The sequence below is a fragment of the Lygodium microphyllum genome, chromosome 28 (genome assembly GCF_053477565.2).
Source record: "Lygodium microphyllum isolate KBCC chromosome 28, Lygodium_microphyllum_v1.1.10, whole genome shotgun sequence".
NCBI classification, from domain to species: Eukaryota; Viridiplantae; Streptophyta; class Polypodiopsida; order Schizaeales; family Lygodiaceae; genus Lygodium; species Lygodium microphyllum.
In genome coordinates, this window is record NC_141162.1 from 82,895,750 (window position 1) to 82,919,172 (window position 23,423).

Below are 23,423 nucleotides of genomic sequence, written 5' to 3' on the forward strand. Positions count from 1 at the left end.
TGGTATACATTCTCAACTGATGTCTGACTATAACGGTCCCTCAAAAGACCCCCTATGAGACATTCTTTGGTTCTAGGAGCTTGAGAACATTGACGGGAATGAAACATGGACTTTGGTGGATCACTTGGGCCACAAGAAGATCATTCAGACTAAATGGATTTTTTGCACTAAAATGAAAGTTAATGGAATCTTGGATAAGCACAAGGCTCATCTTGTGATACAATAGTTTCAACAAAAGCAAGGAATTGACTCTAAAGAGACCTTTGCACCAACTACACAATTGACATATTTCTGTTTGTTGGTTGCATTGGCCGATCTATCGAATGGATATCAAAAGTGCTGAAACGAGACTTCCTTTCAAACAAATGGTGGTGATGGCCCGATTTAACACTAATTACAACAAGCATAAACTTCCCATTAACTTAAATGCAAATGTTATGCTTAATCTTGGACACTGGACACCTAATTGGCCCCAAAACTGGTGCCCCTTTGAAGCATTTGTTAATCTTCTATTGCAATTGGAAGAAGTACAATAAGATTGATCCAATCTTCTTCACTATCCAATGCATCCTGCTGTCACAAATGACCAGCAAGCCTTCAAACCAATTTGCCTCTTGGTTTGCTTGGGAATGAGCCCTTCAATTTTCTCCTTGGAAGACAAATCTTGCCCCAAACTTAATGTTGGCTAGTTGGCCTCTTAAAGTTCCCTCAAATCCCCAAATTTCAGCTGCTGAATACTCTAAGCACACTTCTTGAGGTGGCAATCAAACCCTAATTCCTTTTGTCAAATAGGGTTTACAGCAATGAATCTCTAAATTCTTTAGCTCCAATGGCTGAAATGGTTGACGTTTGCAAAGAGAACCTTAGAGAGGGCTGGGGGATGAGAGAATGTTGAGGAAAGTGAAAAATCAAACTTCCATCATGAAGAGTTTTCAGCTATTTTCAGCAAATAAAATTAATTTTCAAAGTATTATTTTCAAAAATTAATAATTTTCACTCCAAAAAATAGCTATGTCAGTTAATGATGATGAAATTGGGTAGGCCAATTTGTCATCCAAGCAATCTTGGGCATTTATTAGCCCCTGAGCTAGCATTTGCCTAGTCCCTAATGTCACCACTGACATTAATAACTAATAAAATATTCTAGGCCAAAATCTATTACCAAATACCATCTAGTACCTAACTAATAATACCTACTACAATTTTTGCCTTTGGCACCCATTGACTTCTCAAGGTCCTTGGCCTCTCATTATTAAATAACTAACCTACAAATCACGTACACCTCCTATTTGCACATTGGATTAACAACTTAATCAAATGCAAGCAAAGCATCAAAATTTGAAGTCCCCATGACAAGTGCCTTCTTGAATGGTAATTTGGAGAAGGAAGTCTATGTGGAGCAACCTATCGGGTTTCTCTTTCAAACCATAAACATAAGATCTTTTGCATTCTCAAGTTCATTCCTTAGTCTTATGTTTATGGTTTGAAAGAGAAACATAAGATCCTATGGTAATTTGGTTATCAACTGGATCAACGACCTCGACCCCAACCTAAGAATATGGGCAATCCCCCTGCAAGGGTAGTATCCAAGTGACCCCAAGGCCCATTGCATAGCATTTTGCTTCAGCCTGGCATTTTGCATTGCCATTTTCATTTACCCATGCATTGGCATTCTGTTCTTGTGGAAATGCATTTGTGCATCTTTATCCTTTTTCAGTCAAAAAGTGGTCGACTTGGATCCACCATATTCAATGCAATTCACATGGCAATCTCTATGGCAATATACAGCACATACCCTCCATATTCTCTTTATCAACGATACCCATGGATAATAACTTTCTATTTTGTGATGTTGAAACTGACCATTTCTTACTTTTTCCACAATGCCACAAATACTTGAAAGGACAAAAACAAACAAACCATAGAGAGAGAGAGAGTTCAAAGGCATTCCATCACCTTTTGGTAGGCCCTTGGCTAGCCGACAAGCACCAATTGTCCGATGCCTTGTTGGCCTCTCTCAGGTGACCCTTAAAGCTCCCAAGGTAAGATAATCATTGCCTCAACCCTTTTACTCTTGGTAAGCCATTGGGAAACCGACATGCACACTTTGTCCAATGCCCTTGTTGCTTTGGGTTAGGACACTCGGTGCATTATGGGCTGAGCTATACTTTGCAATCCCTCCTAGGTAGCAATTTTGGGCCTAAGATGGGGTGTTGAGCTAAAAAATGCATTACAAATTTAAACCATTCGATAAGCTCTTTTAGAAAGCGCCAAAAAATGCTATTACTAAACTTTTTATTGAATAACCAAACTTTCCTGGGGAGTGTCTATTTCCCATAAGCCAAACCCTCATTTGGAAGGATCCGTACATCTATAAATAGGAGGCTGCCCTTCCTCAGCCCATCCTTTTATTGCAGATCCTCCATCAGCTAGCACCTTCTTTCCACTGCTGTCTACACCCCATTTACCGATTCTCTGTTAGTTGGAGCCTTTTTCCCATTGCCAATACCTCGGTTTCTGGTGTTGCCAACTTGTAACCAGCTCTAGGTGACCTGTCCTGCCTACCCAAATTGCGGCATTTGCTACTGGTGACTCATCTACAGCCTGTCCACACAGCTTACTAGCTGTCATCATCTTTTGTGCATCAAATTTCTGCATTATGCTATGGACAGCTCTTCCTCAGCCTGATCACACTCTATACAGCAGTCACCATCTTCCCAAGGCAGCAGAAGCTGTGTTTTCCAGTTCTAGCAGCTGCCTACAGCATCATCTTCATCCTTGACCTGCTGCCCACTATCTCCAAGCTGCAACTGCCTCTTTCACCTTGATCCGCATACACAGATCTGTATTTGCAGTTGCTGATCACATACAAAGACCATCTGCTGTGTTTCAGGAACCACTCAGAGTACAACACACTCTCTAGCTCATCTCTCTGCCCCGGTCCTTCAAAGATATGGAAGTCAAAGGTTTTGTATTCACTCTGCATAGTGTGTTTACTACATTGAACATTGTATTATTCATCATTTATTATTCTTCCATCTTCATTGTCTTCGAGTTACTCTTCACTTTTGAGTTCTATTATTATCATTCAATGCTTTGTCATACATTTGTGTTTGAGTGCTTCTTTGCATCCTTTTCCCTCCCCTTTCGATAAGCAGTTAGGGTTACCAACATTACATTTGCAGCCCTTTTTAAACCCACCATAGGGTATTTCTTTTCAGCACACATTCTTACGATCCACACAAGTTTTAGGCCATCTTTAGTTATCTAGATATGTACCAATTACCACTCTAGTGCTTTGTTATCGAGAATGGGTGGCGGGAATGCCACCTATGCACTATGCATCCCATATATACCTAAGAGTGAGTCACGCTGTCCTCTCCTTTGGTCATGTGATTGTTGAGAAACCATTTCTTCAGTTTACGCACTTCATTTAGGGTTTCCCACTAACAGCCCCCAATAAGGGCTGGTGTCCGCATTTTGGCCACTTTTTTAGTGGGCACCCACACAATGCTGCACCACCCTAGACAGCTTATGCCTCTATATAGGAGATCACTTCTTTTATTCTTTACAACTCTCTTCAATCATTCTTCACCACTTTCTTCGGTCATCACCACCACTTCCCTTATCTCACCAACCCCTTCCATTACCCTCACACCCCTTCACAAGGACATTGCGGTTCGTGGCTCGTGACTGCCTTCATCCTTCCTCTTCTGCTTCGGGTACCCTATTCCATCATCAAGCCTTGCATTTGGAGCATCTTCCAACTAGCATCACCATCATCTGCTTGGTGTCAAAACCCTTCTCCTTCAAGCTCCACCTTCACCTACATTTTTCAGTCTAGAGGCCTTCTCCTTGTTGCTTGGCGTCATCATCTACAGCTTGTCAGTATCCTAGCCTCTGGCAACAATCTCCATCACCCAGCATCAATGATTTCATCACTCGTCTATCATAGGGGCTGCTAGGACCTACGTTTCTGTAGCCTAGCTCCTCCTCCATCACCTGGCGTCACTCATCTATCAGAGGCTGCTGGGACTTGCGTTTTTGCAGCTCGGCTCATCCTCCATCATCTAGTGTCATCATTATCCACCTTGTGTCAACATTTGGGCTACTCTCCCTATGTTTGACAACTCCGACACTCCAGAATTTGCCTTTTGCTGCCCAAGTCACTCACCGGTATTAGAGGACTGTGGTTCCCTCCCTCGACATCTAATGATTATCTTCCATATCTCCGACAGCATTAGAGGACCGTGGTCGCTCCCTTGACAACTATCCTTCACCTTCCAGTGATTACTTCGATAGCCCACTGCTCGAAGCACTACGCTTTACTCCCTTCATTGCATAGATTTCCCATAGGTGCTGCCGCCTAATTCAAATAAGACAGTGCAATTATCTTTTGAGCTTCAGCCCGTTGTACCAACTTTTCTTCTCATAGCATGATTCATTGCATCATCATCGTGTTCTTGTGTTTTTTAGTTTCTCTTCTCTCTCATTATTTGCCATACACACTCTGTGTTACTCCCTGCAAACCCTACTGTCTCCCTGCACTGTCGCTTATTTTGAAATGGTATCATAGCATACCTGTTATTTTTTACATGGTATCAGAGCACAAGAGCTTAGAGAGCTAAAGACCCTATTCATCAGAGAAGGCAGAGAGAAGTTGCGGGTTTGGCATCATCTACTGATTTCTCCCTTCATTTTCATTGCATCGCCAAGAGATAGAGATACCCTTCCCTTCCTCTCCCACCTACCCACCCTTTTACAGGTTGACATTCCAATGCTATGACTTCTCCACAGACAAATGGACAGATCTCTGGATGCTCCTCTTTCGCCATCACCGGAACCTCAACTGATACTTACTGCCATGGATCTTTGCTCCCTACCCCGCTAGAATGTATGTCTACCCCTAGGCACTCGTTGTGCCACCTCTCCCTTCTGGGCCGTAGAGTTTATTTTGCACCGGCTTTTAGATTTTTATGCTCAAGGCAATAAGACACATCCAATGCAAACTAAGCCCTTTCAAGCCACAAGAGGATCGACTGGTACCACAGCCTCCTCGCAACGACCGCAATGCACTACAGAGGTTGATTCTACTTCTTCTAGGGTTTCAAGAATGCCACCTCGACAACCCACAGTTCTGTAGTCTAGTCCCCCGAGAGATAGTGCTTGTTGGCTACCACGCCGGTCTGCTCCTTCGAGAGACAGTGATTGTTCGACACCTTCCTTTACTTCGGCTCCACTAAGAGACAGCAACTATTGCCAACCCTTGGTTCAACATAAGCCTCACCTTTCCCCACCCTCGTCTACTCAAGTTTGAGAGGCTATCTCTTGGAGTTCTTTAATATCTATGATACCCCAAATACCTTATTCGGCAAGACCAACGGCACTTAATTCATCATTCGATGATTCAAAGTCCGTGATCCATGAGTTTTTAGATTCCCTCTCTCTCATAGAAGGGGCTTTAAATGAGGATAGGAAACCTTGCATCTCCACCCCTTGGGGCAGCACCTACTCATCTTGAAGTTTGTCACACTCCATTAACTCTTTGGGGATGGCCGTCTTTGGGCACAGTCATTTCTCCTATTGATACCCAAGATCTTCAAAGACCGCCTAGATAGGGGCCTTGCAGGTCTAGTGACGAGGCCTTCGAACTCCTTCCAACGGTGGCAGTATGAGTCTGACCTTTAAACTGCCCCTTGCTATCACCCAACCTCCCCTGTTGGGGGTTGCTCGACTAAGGGCAGCAGGGGTCTGAGACTCAGATTTGAGTGCTATGCCTCTGGCCTTTGATCGACACTCCTTGTCAGAATGACCAGCCTTTTGACAATGTTGACAATACCTATTCTTTTTAAGTACATTCTGCCACCCTTGTTTGAGTTGTGACTAAGAGTTTCCTTGGGATTCCCCGGGTTGATTTTGTTTTTTATTTTGAGTGGAAGTTTGATTTTGTTTCCCCTTCCTTTGTTGCCCCTTCTGAGAATGAGCAACAAGAGCCCCCTCTGAGAAAACGTTCATATGAAATTGATCGAACAACCGTACGTAATGCAACAGTTGATACTCAAATTCATAGAAAGTAGGCCTGGTAGGCTTTGAAACTATACCTTCCACAAAATTGAAATATTTCTTGGGGAGTTTGTTCAGAAATAATGTGAGTTGATCGTCAGAGGAATTGGGAGTCCCCGTAGTGGAGAATTCGGCAAAAAGTCGTTGCCAATACTCAGCCAACTTGACTTTCAAGTCATCCTGGTCAGTGATTTTAAAGAGTTGGAGCTCATGGTCAAGATTTATACAATGGGTCCTATCTCGAGCCGCATAGCAAGCAGTCAACTATGCCCATCGTTCTAACGCTAAGTCAAAGTGCTAAAGCTGAGAATAAAACTCGGGTAATAAGCCATGCATCAGCTCGACAATAGCGAAGACATTCCTAGCCTTCCATGAGCAGACAACCTCGTATGGAACAAGTGCAGGATTGGGTTGGGGTTCCATCCCCTGCACAAGATCCCATAGGTTCTAGGAGTCAATGACATATCCCATCAAGTTCCAACCAAGTGGTAAAGTTTGACCCGTTAAAACGAGTCTTATCATTAAAAGCATGCTTCGCAGAAGATGAGCTGGACCATGAGGTATTGGAAAAGTGAGATAAGATGGAGGTGGAGGGTAAGATGGCGGTGGTGGGTGTATCTGATATAAGAAGAATGAGGGGGAAAAAGTGGATAGGCAAAAATAGGCTAGGAGTATCTAATGAGTGCTAATTGATGCGGAGGCACTCGAACATGAATGTTTTTATAAGGTGCCGATGGAAGTGAAGACACTGGGACACGAAAGCCCTGTCCAAAGCTTGGCTAGGGCACAACAAAATAACCAAGAGGTCCACTAGATAATGCTATAGAGACAAGCTATGGTACCAATTGATCCACACTCAGGAGAGACTGGGGGGATACCCAAGCTGCAATGATCTCGAAAGTGTGTGAGAAGGCGGTGGAACACCACCCAACTGAGAAAAGGATGAGGTCCTGAAGGCGGTGCCTATGTTTCCATAACCCCCCGCTGTAGTGTGATGTGCAACATGAGGTGTTTGATAGGGGAATGTAAATGGTATAAAAAAAATTTGGAAGCAGCGAAAGAATGTGGTGGGATGGGTGGATTTTGAATTTTGGTGTGAAAGATGCAAATGCATTTTGTTCATTCTTACCATTTTTAATGATTAAAAATGAAATGATGATGATGATGATGCACCATGCAATGTAGAAATAGAAACACCAAATTCATTCTAATTTTGAGAAGTAAACTGAAAGGAAGGAAGGGTAAAAGAAGAGGTACTTGGCTTTTTCCTATAATCCCCACGATGTGTGTTAACATATAAGAATTGGTCCTCAAGAGAATCTTTTCCGTAGTCAACGAATTGTACTCTATCTTCCTCATGATTTCTATCAGTATATTGCAAAGCAAAAGAGGTAAAAGACGAATCTAAAGTACCTTACACTGGAGTGAACGAAAGATAATGAAAAAATGGAACATACTCCGCATCTCTTTCTCCAACAAGGGGGCCCATCCCTGAGGGAGGTCTCGACAGCCCTACAATATCATCAGATTTATGCACAATATCTAAAGAGAGAAATTCATGCATACCTTCATTGAGTATAGGGACACATGCTGATCAAATTTCAACATTCAAGAAAAATTTGCAGCAAACTTTAGAAATGTCAAATTTGGGGCCTTAGCATTACTATTTGGGCATTCAAGTTATTCATGATGCTAGAGGCATCGGATTGTCACAATCCAAATATATTGGTAAACTCCTTGAGAGATTTGGCTTTCAATATTGCAAGCCACTTAGCATACCAATGGAGACTGGACTCAAGCTCTCTTTGCATGATGACAATGATTTATTTGGCATTCATACATATGCTCCAGTAGTTTAATGTCTCATTTATTTATGCAACACAAGGCCAGATGTTCAGTTTGCAATATCAGCCCCGAGCAGATATATGCACAACCCACACATGTCACATTGGCGAGCTATGAAGGGTGTTTTTCATTACTTGCAGGGTACTAGGACTCTTAGATTGCTTTATGCCAAGGAGGAAACCACTACAATTACATGCTTACAATGATTCAGATTGGGCTGATGATTTTGATTCACGTCTCTCTACAAGTGGAAATTGTTTCTTTCTTGGCTCATCTTCCATCTCTTGGCTTAGCAAGAAACAATCCATTGCTGCCACATCATCTTGTGAAGCTGAATACAAGGCATCTTTCACTATTACAATTGAATGTGTATGACTAAGACGCTTGTTGGCTAATCTTGATGTATCTGTCACAAAGCGTACTCCTTTGTTTACTGACAACTAGAGTGCCATTGTAGTGGCACGGAACCCAATGTTTCATGCACACACGAAACACATAGAGATCCACTATCACTTTGTCAGAGAAAAGCTACATGCGAGAGATATCAACCTTGTCTACTATCCTACCACCAGCAAATGGCAGACATCTTCATCAAAGCTATTCCTCGCAACAAATTTGAAGCATTTCGCAATGCTTTATATTTGATCTCCTTTGGTGGATGATTCTTCTATGCTAATCACTTTCCACTCCAGGGGGGTTTGTTGGGTTTGACTCATGCCTACACTCACAGAGAAGTGTCGGTCATCCGCAATAGGACACTGGGGCACTTTTTACCCTCCTTACAAGAGGTTTTCTCCCCCAGTTACATTATTCTCTATTTTACGTGTTTATGTTACATAGTTTGGTCACTTACCGTACTTTACAATGTAAACGCACCTTAACAACCCTAAGGTCTAAGGGTTATACTTTGTACTTTCACTTACACTTGGAAATCATGTTGTCTTTCCTTTCACTCTCTCTACTATCTATTAGTGTACTTTCGTCTAAGAGCTTGCATCTCCCATCTCACAAATAGGTCACTTCTTTCATTCTTTACCACTCTCTTCAATCATTCTTCACTGTCTTCTTTGGTCATCACCACCACTTCCCTTCTCTCACCAACCCCTTCCACTGCCCTCACACCCCTTCAGAAGGACATTGCATTTCGTGGCGCATGGCTACCTTCACCCTTTCTCTTCTGCTTCAAGCACCCTGTTCCATCATCAAGCCTTGCATTTGAAGCATCTTCAACCTAGCATCACCATCATCTACTTGGCATCAACACCCTTTTCCTTCAAGCTCCACCTTCACCTGTGTTTTTCAATCTGGAGACCTTCTCCTTGCCTGGTATCATCATCTCCAACTTGACATCAATATCCTAGCCTTTGGCAACAATCTCCATCACCAAGCACCAGTGATTTCATCCCTTGTCTATCACAGGGGCTACTAGGACCTGCATTCTTGCAGCCTGGCTCTTGCTCCACCCATCACTTGTCACTTCTTTGTCACAGAGGCTGCTGAGACTTGCATTTTTGCAGCCTAGCTCATCCCCATCATTTGGCATCATCATTATATACGTGGTGTCAACATCTGGGCTGCTCTCCTTGCGTTTGACAGGCTCCAACACTCCAAGATTTGTATTTTGCTGCCCAGATCACTCCTCGACATCAAAGGACTAAGATTCGCTCCCTCAACAACTAGTGATCATCTTCCACATCTCCAACGGGATCAAAGGACTGTGGTCCGCTCCCTCAATAGTTGTCCTTCACCTTCCAGTGTTTACTTCGATAGTCCACTACCCAGAGGACTGCATTTTGCTCCCTTCATTGTACAAATTTCCCACAAGTGCTGCCACTTGATTCAGACAGGACAATGCAATTATCCTTTGAGCTTTGGCTCTGCTATATCAGCTTTTCTTCTCATAGCATGATTCAATGAATCATCACCATGATCTTCTTGTGTTTCAGAGTTTCCCTTCTCTCTGTGTTTGCCATACACACTTTGTATTACTCCCCGCAAAACCTACTATCTCTCTGAACTGTCACTTATTTTGACATGGTATCAGAGCAGACATGTAATTTTTGATAGTGATGAGTGTCCCTTCCATAGATTGCACCACACTCCCTTATTGCTCAAAAGAAAGGAACCCCCTCCAATGTTGGTGAGTCACCTCCACTGAGAGTGGAGAGGCATCATCTAGACATTTACAACAAGTCCTACCAAAAAAAAAAAAAAAAAAATTGAACCTAAACACAAACTACATTCTTGTGTTGATGATTTGCCTCCTTCATTGAAGGAAAACAGGAGTGATAAGAAGACCTATCTATACAAATATCTCTCAAGCATCACTTGCCTAGAAAAAATACGTATTGTATGTTTTGCCACAAACTCACCCGTGCAAATAACACGTGGCTTAAAGGCCAAGGGTCTTAGACCCACACTCAAAATCAAAGCTTTCGAAGCAATGGGTATTCTACCCACACCAAAGCTAAATCCTAGTCCAAAACCAGCCTCAATCTAATTCAATGATGGTAGTGCCACTCCGTGGCAATTGAGAGAGGGTTTATCCCCAAGGTGGTCTCATAGATTCTCCACCCCTTGGTATCCATGTTCATCAATGGTTTGGATACTTGTGCAATGGATTCTTGATCTTCCCCTCAACAATGCCTTGCACTAAAATGATAGCCCTTCCTAAAAGATTTGCAAAGTATATTGGATGTAAATAAAGATTTATCAAGAATATGATATGCATTATACATTGATAAAGCTAATAAATGGTCCAAACCCTAACTTGAACATTACTGCAGCCATGTAGTCCATGTGTATATACCAAAAGCCTTTGCCACATCCACTTGCACCAAGAAAACGCTTGACTAATTATTTGGCATAATCCATAACCATATATATATCAGAACTTTGGGCAATACAATATTATGAAGCTATTGCATTTCATCATAGATCCAATTTCAACTTGATACAACCCCTATTCAGAACATTCTTAAGCCTAAATGTGATCATTTTACTAACAATCTTGTAACCCAAAGGACATGTCACATGTGGTTAACAAAAAGCATTGAGCAATAAACAATCTTCTAGCAAACCCCAAAATTGCAATTCCATGAGCAAGCCAACCCATCCTAGATATTTCCATTGGAAATGTCTTCTATGAAGCTCTATGGCTGTACAAGGACATCCTAACTCATCTTACCCCATTACTTCTATAATGATGTAACGTTTGCTAGGAGCACGAGACATAAGAGGAGTCAAAGTAGGTATAGCTGCAAGCGATTGACTAAACTGTTAAACATACTCATAATGGATGGTCTCCTAACAAGGAGTGATATTGAAATTGAGCTACGGCATCTAGAGTGGGAGGCTGAAGTAGACTGAAAGTTTGTCCATAACAAGAAGCACACTCTCTTTTGAGCTAAGTTTGTGTCTAATCCCCATTTTTCATTTATTGGGAAGAAGCCTTCACCCTTATCTAATAATGCTTTTCTACCAAATTGCACCTTCCTTCTATTTAGCTTCCTTTGAACACTATTTGCAATTAGTGATTAGTGTGCGTACACTCCTCTTCCTTAACATTAATAAGCAGCTAAGATTGGTTTCTTCCACACATACACATACTGCACCCATACATGTATGCACTTATGGAGAGCTTCCAAAAAAAAAAAGCATATGCATGTGTTTAGGAAAGGAGGCAAAGACTAAACCATACCATACCTAAATTCAGTTCGTAAACAAGCTCTTCGAAATCCTTCTCTACTTAAAAACAGAATTGTAGTTATCAAAAGATGGAACTGCACTGCAAAGACCTACAAAAACGCAAAACTAGTACTATCGGTCTCATGTATATAGCATACTGAAGATGAGACATTATAACACAATGACAATGGAAAGGATTCACATAACTGAAAAGACGAAGAGAAATTGTGTTTATCACTACAAATGTTTGACATAAGCACCCACTAGAAATACCATAGGTGTATGTCTAAGTGCAGAAAATTTGAATGGGTTACAACAAAGAGTTTTTTTATGAAGCAAATCTGCCATCAACTTATTGATACTTCGAAAACATATCCACACCAGTTCTGTGAATCATTCAATTTGATACTTCTTCTCAGATATCCCCATCCTTTACGATACGATTGACACCAAAGATGATTCCAAGTAGAAAGTATGGTGATAGAGCCGATAATTATAACTTCTAGGCCTCCTTGTTGAGGAAAGTGTGAACAAGAAAAACAAGCAAGGCAACATTCAAACATGAAAGAATTATAGTGTGATAGCTCCTTTTGAAATCTTTGTGGAAAAATGATGAAGAAGAAGCAACATTTGATCAACCAAAGAAAGAAAATAAAGAATGACATAAATCAGTGATCTGCAAACTAAAGAAGTACAATTTCAAAAAGAACACATTTGGGTGGTCAGTCACTCGTGCATTTTGATAGTAGAGTATAATATAAACATTCACCATCTAAAGAAGTACCATAGCTAGCATGAAGTCGTTTACATATGGATGGTTCCAAATGCACTTATCATGTAGAGACTCTAAGAACCCTAGAACTTCCCTCAGCTTAGAGATCTAATGAAGAGACCTCAAGATGGTTTTCAAGAGTACATAGATAGATGGCCACTTTTTGGAGTACCTACATGGAGCAATAACTTGGGCCAGGTATAGATTTATGTGTTTTTCATAAAGAAGGGTAAAGAGCTCTGAGCCTTGCCTTCATTTCTTCTTAAGTTCCATTTTTGGGCCTTAGAGGGGGTGTTGAGAAATGAAAAAATTGGTCATTGATCCCAAATATGAAACTAAATTTCTCCCTTTCATTTGATGCTTGGTAGAATAAAAGTTACAATTCAATGCCAAATCTTTATTACCATACACAGTCCCCCCAACAACCTTGCTACCATGACATCCTTCTGCTACATCCACAACCTGTCCAAAGTTTCTGCACTGCACTAGAGGGGGCCACCTGTTGCTACCTCAGCAGATTCAGACACAATTGGTGCAGTCCATGAACATGCTGCTGCATAAGTAGCCCACACTTTAATTGCAACTCCTCCAAGCAACATCTTCTGTCACTTCTAGTGCAATGCTGCTATTTTCTGCAAAACACAGCAGCTCTCAGCTGCCTGGTGATTCCTCCACAATTCCATGCATTAAATGCAGCCGACCTGGTGCTGGGATTTCCTATTTTTTTGGCTATTTATAGCCGGTTTCATGGCTCACTCCAACATTCATTATTCAGATTCTGATCTTGAGATCTGTTGGCTGAGACAGACGATGCTCGGGCTGACGAAGATCAAGGTTATCAAGTCGGAGACATACACAGATATTTCCTCTGTCCCCTTGTGTATTTCTGCACTCTTGTACAGCATACTACACAGATTTTCTGTGTTTACACTGTCTCCTTTTCTCTCTCTCTCTTCTCTCTGTGTTCTCTCTCTCTCAGTCTTTGTCCTACGCTTCCGCATCGCTGCACTCTAACAGTTATACCTATCGATCTTTGCAACATCCTAAAACTTGGGCCAGACTGGATAGGATATATATTTGTCAAAGTGATTCCTTTCTTCCTGCAGTTATTGACATGTGGATGGAACAACGGCATGTCTTATCAGATCAGTACCCTTTGGTCTTGGAAATGACCCATAGACCTACACATGTATTTAAGGCTCTTCTTACTCGGTTGCCACTTCATTTTAACCAACCTTTTCTGCACAGCAGAATCAGTTTTTAGAATATGTTCAGCAATTGATTGCTTCCTTTAGCTTGAAGGTCCTATCTAGAGAGAGGGATGCATGGGCTGTTTTTAGGGACAATGCCCAACAATTATCCCGTCAGTATGGTATTCAGCAGGCTTCCTCTTTATGAGCTGAATTGCAAAATGTCCAATCTTTATTGGCCCACTCCTTGTCTTTAAGCCAATCAGGGGATTCTAATGATGAATTGATCACATGCATTGAATGGTTGAAAGGCAGGGTTCATTCTCTTCAAGAACATGCAAAATACAAACTGTTGGCCAGAGCAGAAGCTTTATATGATAATAATTGCCAATCCCATCAATTCTTTGCTCGCCTGCACCAGAAATATACTAGGGAAAATATTGTGCGCTTACTGGATGAACAGGGTGTTATGGTGACACATCTGGCCTCCATCATTCGTATGTGTGTCGACTTTTATGTCCTTGTTGGGTCCGCAAGAGAATTCTTCTAATGTTTCCTCTCTGCTCGCCGCTATATTTGCGAGTTGGTAAGCAACCAGGTCAAACCAGAATGGGTGGACTTAATGGAGGCGGATATTTCAGAAGATGAAGTGGAAGAAGTGCTATTCCATCTATCCCGAAGGAAAAGCCTTGGCTGGGATGGGCTTCCTAATGAGTTATTTTCAGCTAATGTGCAGCAACTTAAAGACCCATTGACTCGCCTGTGCCAGCAAGTGTGGAACTCTGGTACCATACCATTCGATTGGAAGATTGCTGTCATTCGGTTGTTGCCCAAGATTCCCTCCCCTACCTCTTTGAAACAATGGAGACATATTTCTGCTATGGGTTCGTTATATAAAATCTTCTCCAAAATCATTGCGAATAGATTGCAAAGGGTTTTTTCGCACATGCTTCATCCACGTCAATATGGTTTCATTAAAGGTCGGAATACCATGCATAACATCTTGAATGCACAACTGGGAATTGACTATGCTAAAGCTTCAAGACACCAAGTAGTAATGCTTTAGCTCGATATTGAGAAGGCACTTGATCATGTTAGCTGGCCTTTTTTGCGGTAATTATTGTCTACAATGGGATTTGGCCCTCGCATGGTTTCTCTTGTTGACACTATTGGTCAAGGAGCTATAGCTCATATTGCTCTTAATGGAGGGATCACGGAAGAAATTGCCTTATCTCGATCTCTTAGGCAAGGCTGCCCTCTCAGCCCTTTGCTATTTGCTTTGGTCACTCACCTGATGCTCTCATTGTTGGACAAGTTGGCTGATCAAGGAGAGATAGTTGGCTTGACTCTTCCCAATGGTACTCAACTTGTGGGTCAATCTTTGGCAAATGACTCTTTTATGTTACTTAAGGCTGATTGCACTAATGTTAATCGGCAATAGTGGCATGGAATCTTTTTGCTTTGGCATCTAGTCTTCATATTAATATGCAAAAATCTACACTTCTCTCCTGTACGGAGACTGATCTGTAGGCCTTGGGCTGGGATGGAATTGTGATCTCAAAAGGAAATATAACTAGACACTTGGGATCTCTCTCTCTCTCTCTTTTTTTTCGTAAAAGGTAATCTCTCTCTCTCTCTCTCTCTCTCTCTCTCTCTCTCTCTCTCTCTCTCTCTCTCTCTCTCTCTCTCTCTCTCTCATAAAAGGTAATTGTATTTATTACAAAAAAAAAGATACAAATTTACATGATTACAAGATACACGAGGGCTCTAAGCCAACGTGTGGAAAATCCCAGTACGAAGCCAAGAAAAAGTTACACAAGTCATGGCAAAGACGTAGAGGAAATTGCCATATGCCAGGGAAGTAAGTCCCCCGGAGGGAGCAAGTCCGAGTGCCGAATGAGATCTATCTGCCAATGCAAGAGACCTTTAAGCCTAGCAATGTGTCTCGGTACATTAGAGGCCGAATCAAAAAGAAATGCATTCCCAGTGGTACAATTGTGCCAGCATCCCCAATATCGAAAAAAATGGAATAAGATCTTCATATGCAACTGTGGTGGTGTGGGAGGGCTCTAAGCCAACGTGTGGAAAATCCCAGTACGAAGCCAAGAAAAAGTTACACAAGTCATGGCAAAGACGTAGAGGAAATTGCCATATGCCAGGGAAGTAAGTCCCCCGGAGGGAGCAAGTCCGAGTGCCGAATGAGATCTATCTGCCAATGCAAGAGACCTTTAAGCCTAGCAATGTGTCTCGGTACATTAGAGGCCGAATCAAAAAGAAATGCATTCCCAGTGGTACAATTGTGCCAGCATCCCCAATATCGAAAAAAATGGAATAAGATCTTCATATGCAACTGTGGTGGTGTGGGGTATTTCAGGCGCACAAAAACCCAATTGAAAGGGGTTAGTGAGAACCCCACAAACCTGTGACAAGAGCAACCAGATATTCTTAGTGAGCGGGCAAGAAATAAATCAATGTCGGGCCGACTCCGCAGTAGTGGTGTAGAAGAAACAATTGCCGTTCGAGATTCGACGCTTGGAAAGGGCCGAGGCAAGAGGAAGACCACCAATCATCACCCACCAAAGAAAGACCTTACATTTGAAAGGTGTCTTATTCAACCAGCCCTCCATCACAGTTGCCTTCTACCATGACTGAGATTTCCGCAATCCCCATACAGTATTAGCTTTAACACCCAGCCATTGATAATCTTTAATCAAAAGATGATACACCTGATTAGCAGAGGCCTTTTCCAAACTCAACCGACCTGCAAGGGCCCAGTCCTGCCAAGGACGATCCACAGCAAGGGCAGGAAAGGGTTGCCCTCCCTGAAGCACTAACAGAAGCTGTTCCCATAAATCATGGTATCCACGCGGGATTCTGAAAAGTCTCCTGGCAGCACAAAACGATGTGAGGACATTACGACTTGCAAGGGTGGCATCTGCAACTAAAGTCACACCCAAACGGGCCATGCAGTTGAATTTTGGTCTGAGCTCATGTTTGTCTTCCCATGAAAGTAATCTCGAGACTGCCAACAATTCCAATTGAAAAGAGTTAGTATGCAAGCGGTCCTCCGCTGGATGCCAACGCGCTTTTTGGAGCACCACTTTCCAGCATCAAACCAAATGCAATAACAGAGAGGAGGACGGACTACAAAACCGAGAGTCTGCATTAAGGACATGCCACCAGGAGCTCCGAAGTTGGGTATTGCCATGCCGAAGCCCACTGTCCTCAAGAAAATAACAGGCTATAATGGCCCATGGGTGATGATCCACACACATGGCACAAAAGAGAGACCAACGAAGTGCCAACATATGAGTTTCGACATCCAAAATAGCTCCACCACCCAGGCGTTTGGGGGTACATGTATGTGACCACAAAATCCACGAAATACCTGCGTGCAATGAATCCTTCTTCCATAACATGAAACGAATGGGGCGAGTGAGAGCCTTCAAAGTAGTAGGAGTCCACGGCAGCAATGGCAAGAAATATGTGAGCATTGGCAGCATAATTGTTTGAGCCACTTTGAGGCCGACATGGAAGGGCCACGCTTGCGACTTCCAATACATAAACTTAGCTGCCAGTTTCAGTGAAATCCACTCCAGTAGCTACTTTGGCCGAACATCAACACCCAACGGGTACCCAAACTGCCTGACAATGGAACTCGGGGAACCACCTGACCCTGCCAACCCAATGACTATAAATCAGACTCCGTGCAACTGAGAATGGCTGATTTGAAGGCATTGATACAAAGACCAAAAGCATGACCAAAGAGCGTCCAAACATCTAATGCCTTGCGAATGTTGTCCTTGTTTGCACGCAAAATCATAAAGCTATCATCAGCCAAAGATTGGCTAATGAAGTGCTGTCCCAAAGGAAGCGACAATCCGGCCAGCTGAGTAGAAGCGCCATTGAAGATAACATTGAAAGAACCGGGTGGGTCACCAGGGCAAAGAAGAGAGGACTCAAAGGGCAACCCTGTCTCACCGAGCGTGCAAGGACAAATGGCTCAATAACCCCACCATTAAGCATAACTCGTGAAGAAGCCGCAGCACTAATGGTGTAGATCAATCGAGACATCCGATTACCAAAACCCATAGCAGACATAAGTTCTGCAATGAAAGACAAGTCTAAATAGTCAAAAACCTTTTCCAAATCCAATTGAATCAATATCACTTCGTGACTCGAGTGCCTTGCATAGTCAATAGCCATTTGCACATTTAAGATATTATGCAGAATGTTGCAGCCCTTAATGAAACCATATTGAAGAGGATGCACAATAGCTGGAAGGTGCTTGTGGAGCCGATTCGCCAGCACTTTGGAAAAGATTTTATATATCGAACCCATCAAAGAAATTGATCTCCAATGTTGCAACATTGACGGTGAAGGAACCTTTGGAAGCAATTTGATAAGGCCTTCTTTCCATGAGGAGGGCATGACCCCTGTTTCCCAAACCTGTTGAAACATAGCCGCCAATGGCTTCACCAGTTGGGTAGCCGAGCTCTCAAAGAATTCATTGGTGAGACCATCCCAACCAGGACTTTTATCCTTAGGCAGGTGCAACAAAACATCCATAACCTCCTCCTCACAAATATCTGCCTCCAAAGTAGTTTGCATATCAAGTGGAACCTGATGGCGGACCAAATCGTAGAAGACAAAGCGTGCATGCGTAACCTGGTCAGAAGGCGACGGAGAAGAACCAAGAAGATCCAGAAAATAATTCCTACACATATTGACAATGGTCTGCGGATCAGTGATCATTCGACCTTCTGAATCCTGGAGTCTAGTCGTATTTTCTTGAGCCAAAGAAACATGCAAGGCGCGAAAGAACTTATGAGTCTAACAAGCACTATATTGCAAATCGTCAGTCAAGTTGTGCAGTTTGGCCTGCTGATAAGATTTCAACCGAAATTCTTTAATAAGATCAGCCACACACATCGCCAGTGACAGCAGAAATTCATCATCTGGGGTGTCCACCAGCAACGAACGAACCAAAGCCAGTAAGTCCTCCGCTGCGTGTCGACACCTCCGACAAATAGAGGCATGATGGATCCCATACTGCCGAGCAACCCGCTGCACATTAGAGAGCAGACGTTCAAAGGAAGCCGAGCCCTCAGAGGCGAAGTCCAATAAAAACCTCTCAATCAATTGCTGCATATAGCCCTGAAAGATTGGCTGCTTCAAATAAGACGAGTTGAAACGTAAAGGGAGTCTATCTAGCAATTGCATAAAAGGTGCAATGGGTTGTGCAAGTATCTCAAGCTGGAGAGGGAAATGGTCTGACAAGGCATATTGCTACAAGACTTTCATTTCCAGCATCTCAGGAAGAAAATCATCATCCTGCATGATATACATTCGGTCCAGCCGCGACCATGTAGTTGCATATTGTGCGGAATGAAAAGTAAACCCTGTAGAAGAAGGGTGGAGCCAAGGCCATAGATCTTGCTTAAGTACCTCAAGAGCAAAGGCATTCCACACCCGGCTTTCCGGAGCATCCATCACCGAATGCCCTGAAGTGGACTAAGAAGAGTCAACACACATATTGAAATCCCCCATCAAAAAACCCCTTCTGCCAAGTGACATGGAGGTCTGCAAAGTCTTTTAAAGATCCCGTCGGGATGAAGGGTCATTCGGAGCATAGAGGCCCAACAACCATAAGATCTCTCCTTCAAATAAAACTTTGATTACCACAAAGCGGCCCTGTACATCATTTTTAATAAGAGCAGGCTGGTATTTCTCATGGACAATCATAAGCACTCCAGAATAGTGCATAGCATGTGTCCCTGCATAAAACAAGCGAAACCCATGGCAATCCACAACTTTTCCTGCTTCACCGTGGCTCTTGTGCTCAACCGCACACAAGACATCCCACTGATTCTCATGCAAGACAGTCCACATGGCATGTTGCTTATGGCGAGAACAAATACCTCGCACATTCCACATGGCTATCTTCATATATCTTCAAAAAGGAAACAAGAAAGAGACACCGGTTGCCTCGATTTAACCTTTTCTGCTAGAATGTCAAAGACACCTTCATCCAGAAAATCAGCTAACACTGCAAAAGAATTCTGACGGCCCGCTTTAGAGATGGATGGAATATCCACTGCCTTGGGAGTGGAACGGGGATAACGACGATCCCAGGGTGTAATCACATTACCTCTAGTATCAAACGCCAACTTAGCAAGTGGGCCCTTTGGACCGTCTGTATATACTTTCCTCGTAGACTGATTATGGGGAGCAGAAGGAACCATAGTACACACAGCATGCTCTGAAGAGACCATTTCTTTCCTGCGCATATACGTGCGCACGGAATCCTGTGAAACATTAGGCCCAAAATCCGCCAGGCCAGCATCCAACTTTTTACCTTTTTTGGGACGTGCCTCTAGCCAGTCATTGCTACGGGAATCCAAACCCAGGACCTGTTGTTTACCTTTATCCAAGATATTAGGTGGTTGGATGGCCTCCTGTAACGGAGCATCAAGCACCATGTCCTCCATAGGCAGCACAACATGCGCATCATCTGAAGACGGTTGCCTCTCTGGGCATTCGGCCATAAAATGCCCCAATTTTCCACACAAAAAGCAATGTCCTGCAAAGTTGCCCCATTTCAAGCGAAAGTGCAAAGGATGCATGCCAGAGCAATTAAGGTGAAGCCATGCAGGCCTTTTCCTGGCAGTGTCCCATAACATACACAAGCGGTTTCAATTCATGGCCCTTAGGCTTGGGGGAACCAGCACCGTTCCCACAACGGCCATGGCATCCTTTAACAATGGCCAATAGACAGCCGGACAATTTTCCACTTCAACCCACACCGGGCATTCACGTTGAAGCAGGCGCTGAAAGTCTGCCATAGAGCGCCATGGCACAACATGGACCAAGCGGCGATCAAAGAACAATGGCAGTTAGGACAAGAGTTCCATCCGATGCTTCTCCGATTTCAGCAGCACCTCATAGAAGCCTCAGGGCCCAACAAAGATCTCCTCAACACACTCCCCTTGTAGCAAATGGTGCAGCCACTTGCGAATATGGGAAAGCACTGGGATCCTGCCCGTGAAGAATAGTATAACCGCACGGTCATAAAACACCGAAAAAGAGCGCAAGACAGTTTTCGGGTCCACCGTGGCTTCCAGAACTTCTTCAGTTCCCGAGTCAGAAAAAGCTTCATGATTATGCTGGACATAATCGCCAAGCAGAGTATTGGCAAACTCCAGGAAGTGCTCCCAGTCAATCTCCTGCGAATCCACAGAATCATAAGCAACCTGCGCATAGAAACGTTCCTGATGACCCATTGTCTCTTCGGAAGTATGCTTGGAGCATTTGCCCGCAGGCGGAAAGTCAGAACCAGGAGGCATCTCCTCTGTGCAAGGAACCATATCCTCCGGTTCCTCTGTATCAGAATCCGGACCAATGGCTGCCGCCGTCTGGTCGATAAAAGCCATATCCAACCCAGCCATGCTTCTGTCCTCTCCCTCTCTTTCCCACTCTCTTGCTCTCGCACTGGCGCTCTCTCTCTCTCTCTCTCTCTCTCTCTCTCTCTCTCTCTCTCTCTCTCTCTCTCTCTCTCTCTCTCTCTCTCTCTGTGTGTGTGTACAGGAGCAGATCAGGTCTCTGATCTGCGCAGGGTTGCAGACACGTGCTGCCAGGTCAGGGCTCCCTGTCTCTGTCGCGGCCCAACAAGATGCACAGGGCAGGCACCCGCGGGCAGACGCCATGCAGATGACTGACGGGGCAGCAAACAAAAGGTACATGTTTCTGCAAACGCCGTGGCCTGTTAGACTGTCCTGTGGACCCCGTCCGCTGTGTGGACGGAACAATCCATCGCTCCCTGCGCTGAGCCCCACTGGTCGCGAAGTACAGGTGGAAATGAAGCAGACTGCAGGCGGCGCCTGCAGACAAGGCAGCAGGTTGAAAGAAGACGGGCGGGATGTGGACGACGAAGCAAACGGAAGCGCGCGCAGGTCAGAGATCGCCCACAAAACCGAAATCGCGTCGCAAGGTCAGGGGAGCACCAAATCCGCCATCGCCCGCTCGCTCTCCCGTCGCGTCGATTCTCCCCCCCCCCCCCCACACACACACACACACACACTCTCTCTCTCTCTCTCTCTCTCTCTCTCTCTCTCTCTCTCTCTCTCTCTCTCTCTCTCTCTCTCTCTCTCTCTCTCTCTCTCTATATATATATATATATGTGTGTGTGTGTGTGTGTGTGTGTGTGTGTGTGTGTGTGATCCTAGCATAGGGGCCATATTAATCTTCTCTAAAATCATTCCAATTTTATCATCTCTCTTCTTTTTTTTCGTGAAGAAGTTTAAATTAGTATATAGAAATATTTACATCAAACCTTTTGGCCAATGAAGCACAATCATAGCGTTTTCAAAATGCATCAAGCCTTCAGGCCAACCAAACAAAATGGCAATAACTATCATGAAGCCAAAAGGCCAACAAAACAACACATTGCACAAACAAAAACTCTCTAAAAAGCAAGCAAGCAGCAATCCACACGAACAAAGGAAGGGGATCATCAAGATGGTACAACAAGGGTGGAGCGAATGGTATCCACACATGAGCAGCCACCTCTCCACTGATGAGGCCACCTAAAATCATAGAAGAAATCTGCCAAACTAGCAAGCCACTCATCCCACATAGCCACCAATACCTGAGGCCAATAATAAAGGCATTTCTAGTCTACCAAATGTGTCAAAGAGCAATCCATCACATGAAGTGAAAGAGGCAAGGATGGTAGATTGCAACTTGGCCGTCAAAGGAATCTTGCCAAGGACCCCATAATGGACCAACATTCTCTGACCTACCAGCGAGGTCTACACTCTAGAAATGAAGTCCCAAACCTGTCTGGCAACCAAGCAAGAAATAAAAAGACGAACCGGTGTCTCATCACAAGTAGTACAAAAGATGCATCTACCCCGAGATATCTTTCAAGCCCGCAACACATCGCCTATGTGGGGAGACCCCCAATGAGAAGCCTCCAAAGAAAAACTTTCCCTTGATAGGAAAGCTTTAACTTCCATAAGTGAAGCAGGCAATCACACCACTTAGTCGCACTATCATGAATTGACCAAACTTTATTAGGCTTTTCAATAATTCATCTCTTATCCTCCGCCATTTTGTGGTAAATTTGACTAGTTGATTGCTTCAAAGAATCTTGGGGTTGCACAAATGCCCAATCCAACCATAGTGATAAGGGTAAAGAAGCATGCAAGAGAAAGTGCCTTCGAAGGCGGTCCTCCAAGGCCAACTAGAGTAACTTATAATCTTTCAATATTCGGGAGTGCTAGCAAATGCAACGAAAAGAATAAACCCTTGCCCAACTCAGCATAACAACATCATGGATAGCCTTTAGGCCCAATCTCGCCATCCTATTAAATTTAGCCCTTTGTAATAGCTTGTCACGCCAATCAAGTGACCTAGAAGCAGCCAAAACCTCTATTTGCAAAGAATTGGCTTCCTTTCTAAAGTCCAGAGTGCATCATACAATAAGGCAAAGAGATTCCTACCATGATACAATCAAGTAGGTGAGAAGAGAAGACTTAGAAGTTTTACATGGTTGAGTGAAATTCAATATATTCCACCATGAGGCCTGGAAAGTAGTGTGCCCATGGGAAATGCCAACATCCTCCATAAAAAACCTAGCAATATCTGTCCAAGGATGATGTTGACAGTTAAACACAAACCTCAAAGTTATCACGTGGATTTTAACATCCAACAAGGCAACACCAGCCAACCGTTTTGGCATAGTTAGATGTTGCCAGGATACCCATACTTGGCCCATTCAATTTCCTGGTTTTTCCAAAGCATGAAGTGGATAGGCTACACTAGCTCATGCAAACTTTTGCATCCATGGAACCAATGGCAAAAAA

At 43.5% G+C, this 23,423-nt stretch overlaps 1 protein-coding gene across 4 annotated transcripts in view; it reads right to left on the bottom strand.

Annotated features, from left to right (window-relative positions):
• LOC148011687 (lipid transporter) overlaps positions 1–23,423 on the bottom strand; it is a 104,695-nt gene that overhangs the window by 71,304 nt on the left and 9,968 nt on the right. For 3 of the 4 annotated variants that reach the window (XM_087670257.1, XM_087670261.1, XM_087670259.1), the window contains exon 3: positions 11,614–11,705. The exons of the other annotated variant lie outside the window; for it this stretch is intronic. In XM_087670257.1, coding sequence (XP_087526383.1) covers positions 11,614–11,705 — 92 coding nt within the window. The remainder of the gene's footprint in view (positions 1–11,613; positions 11,706–23,423) is intronic. 4 annotated transcript variants of the gene reach the window in all.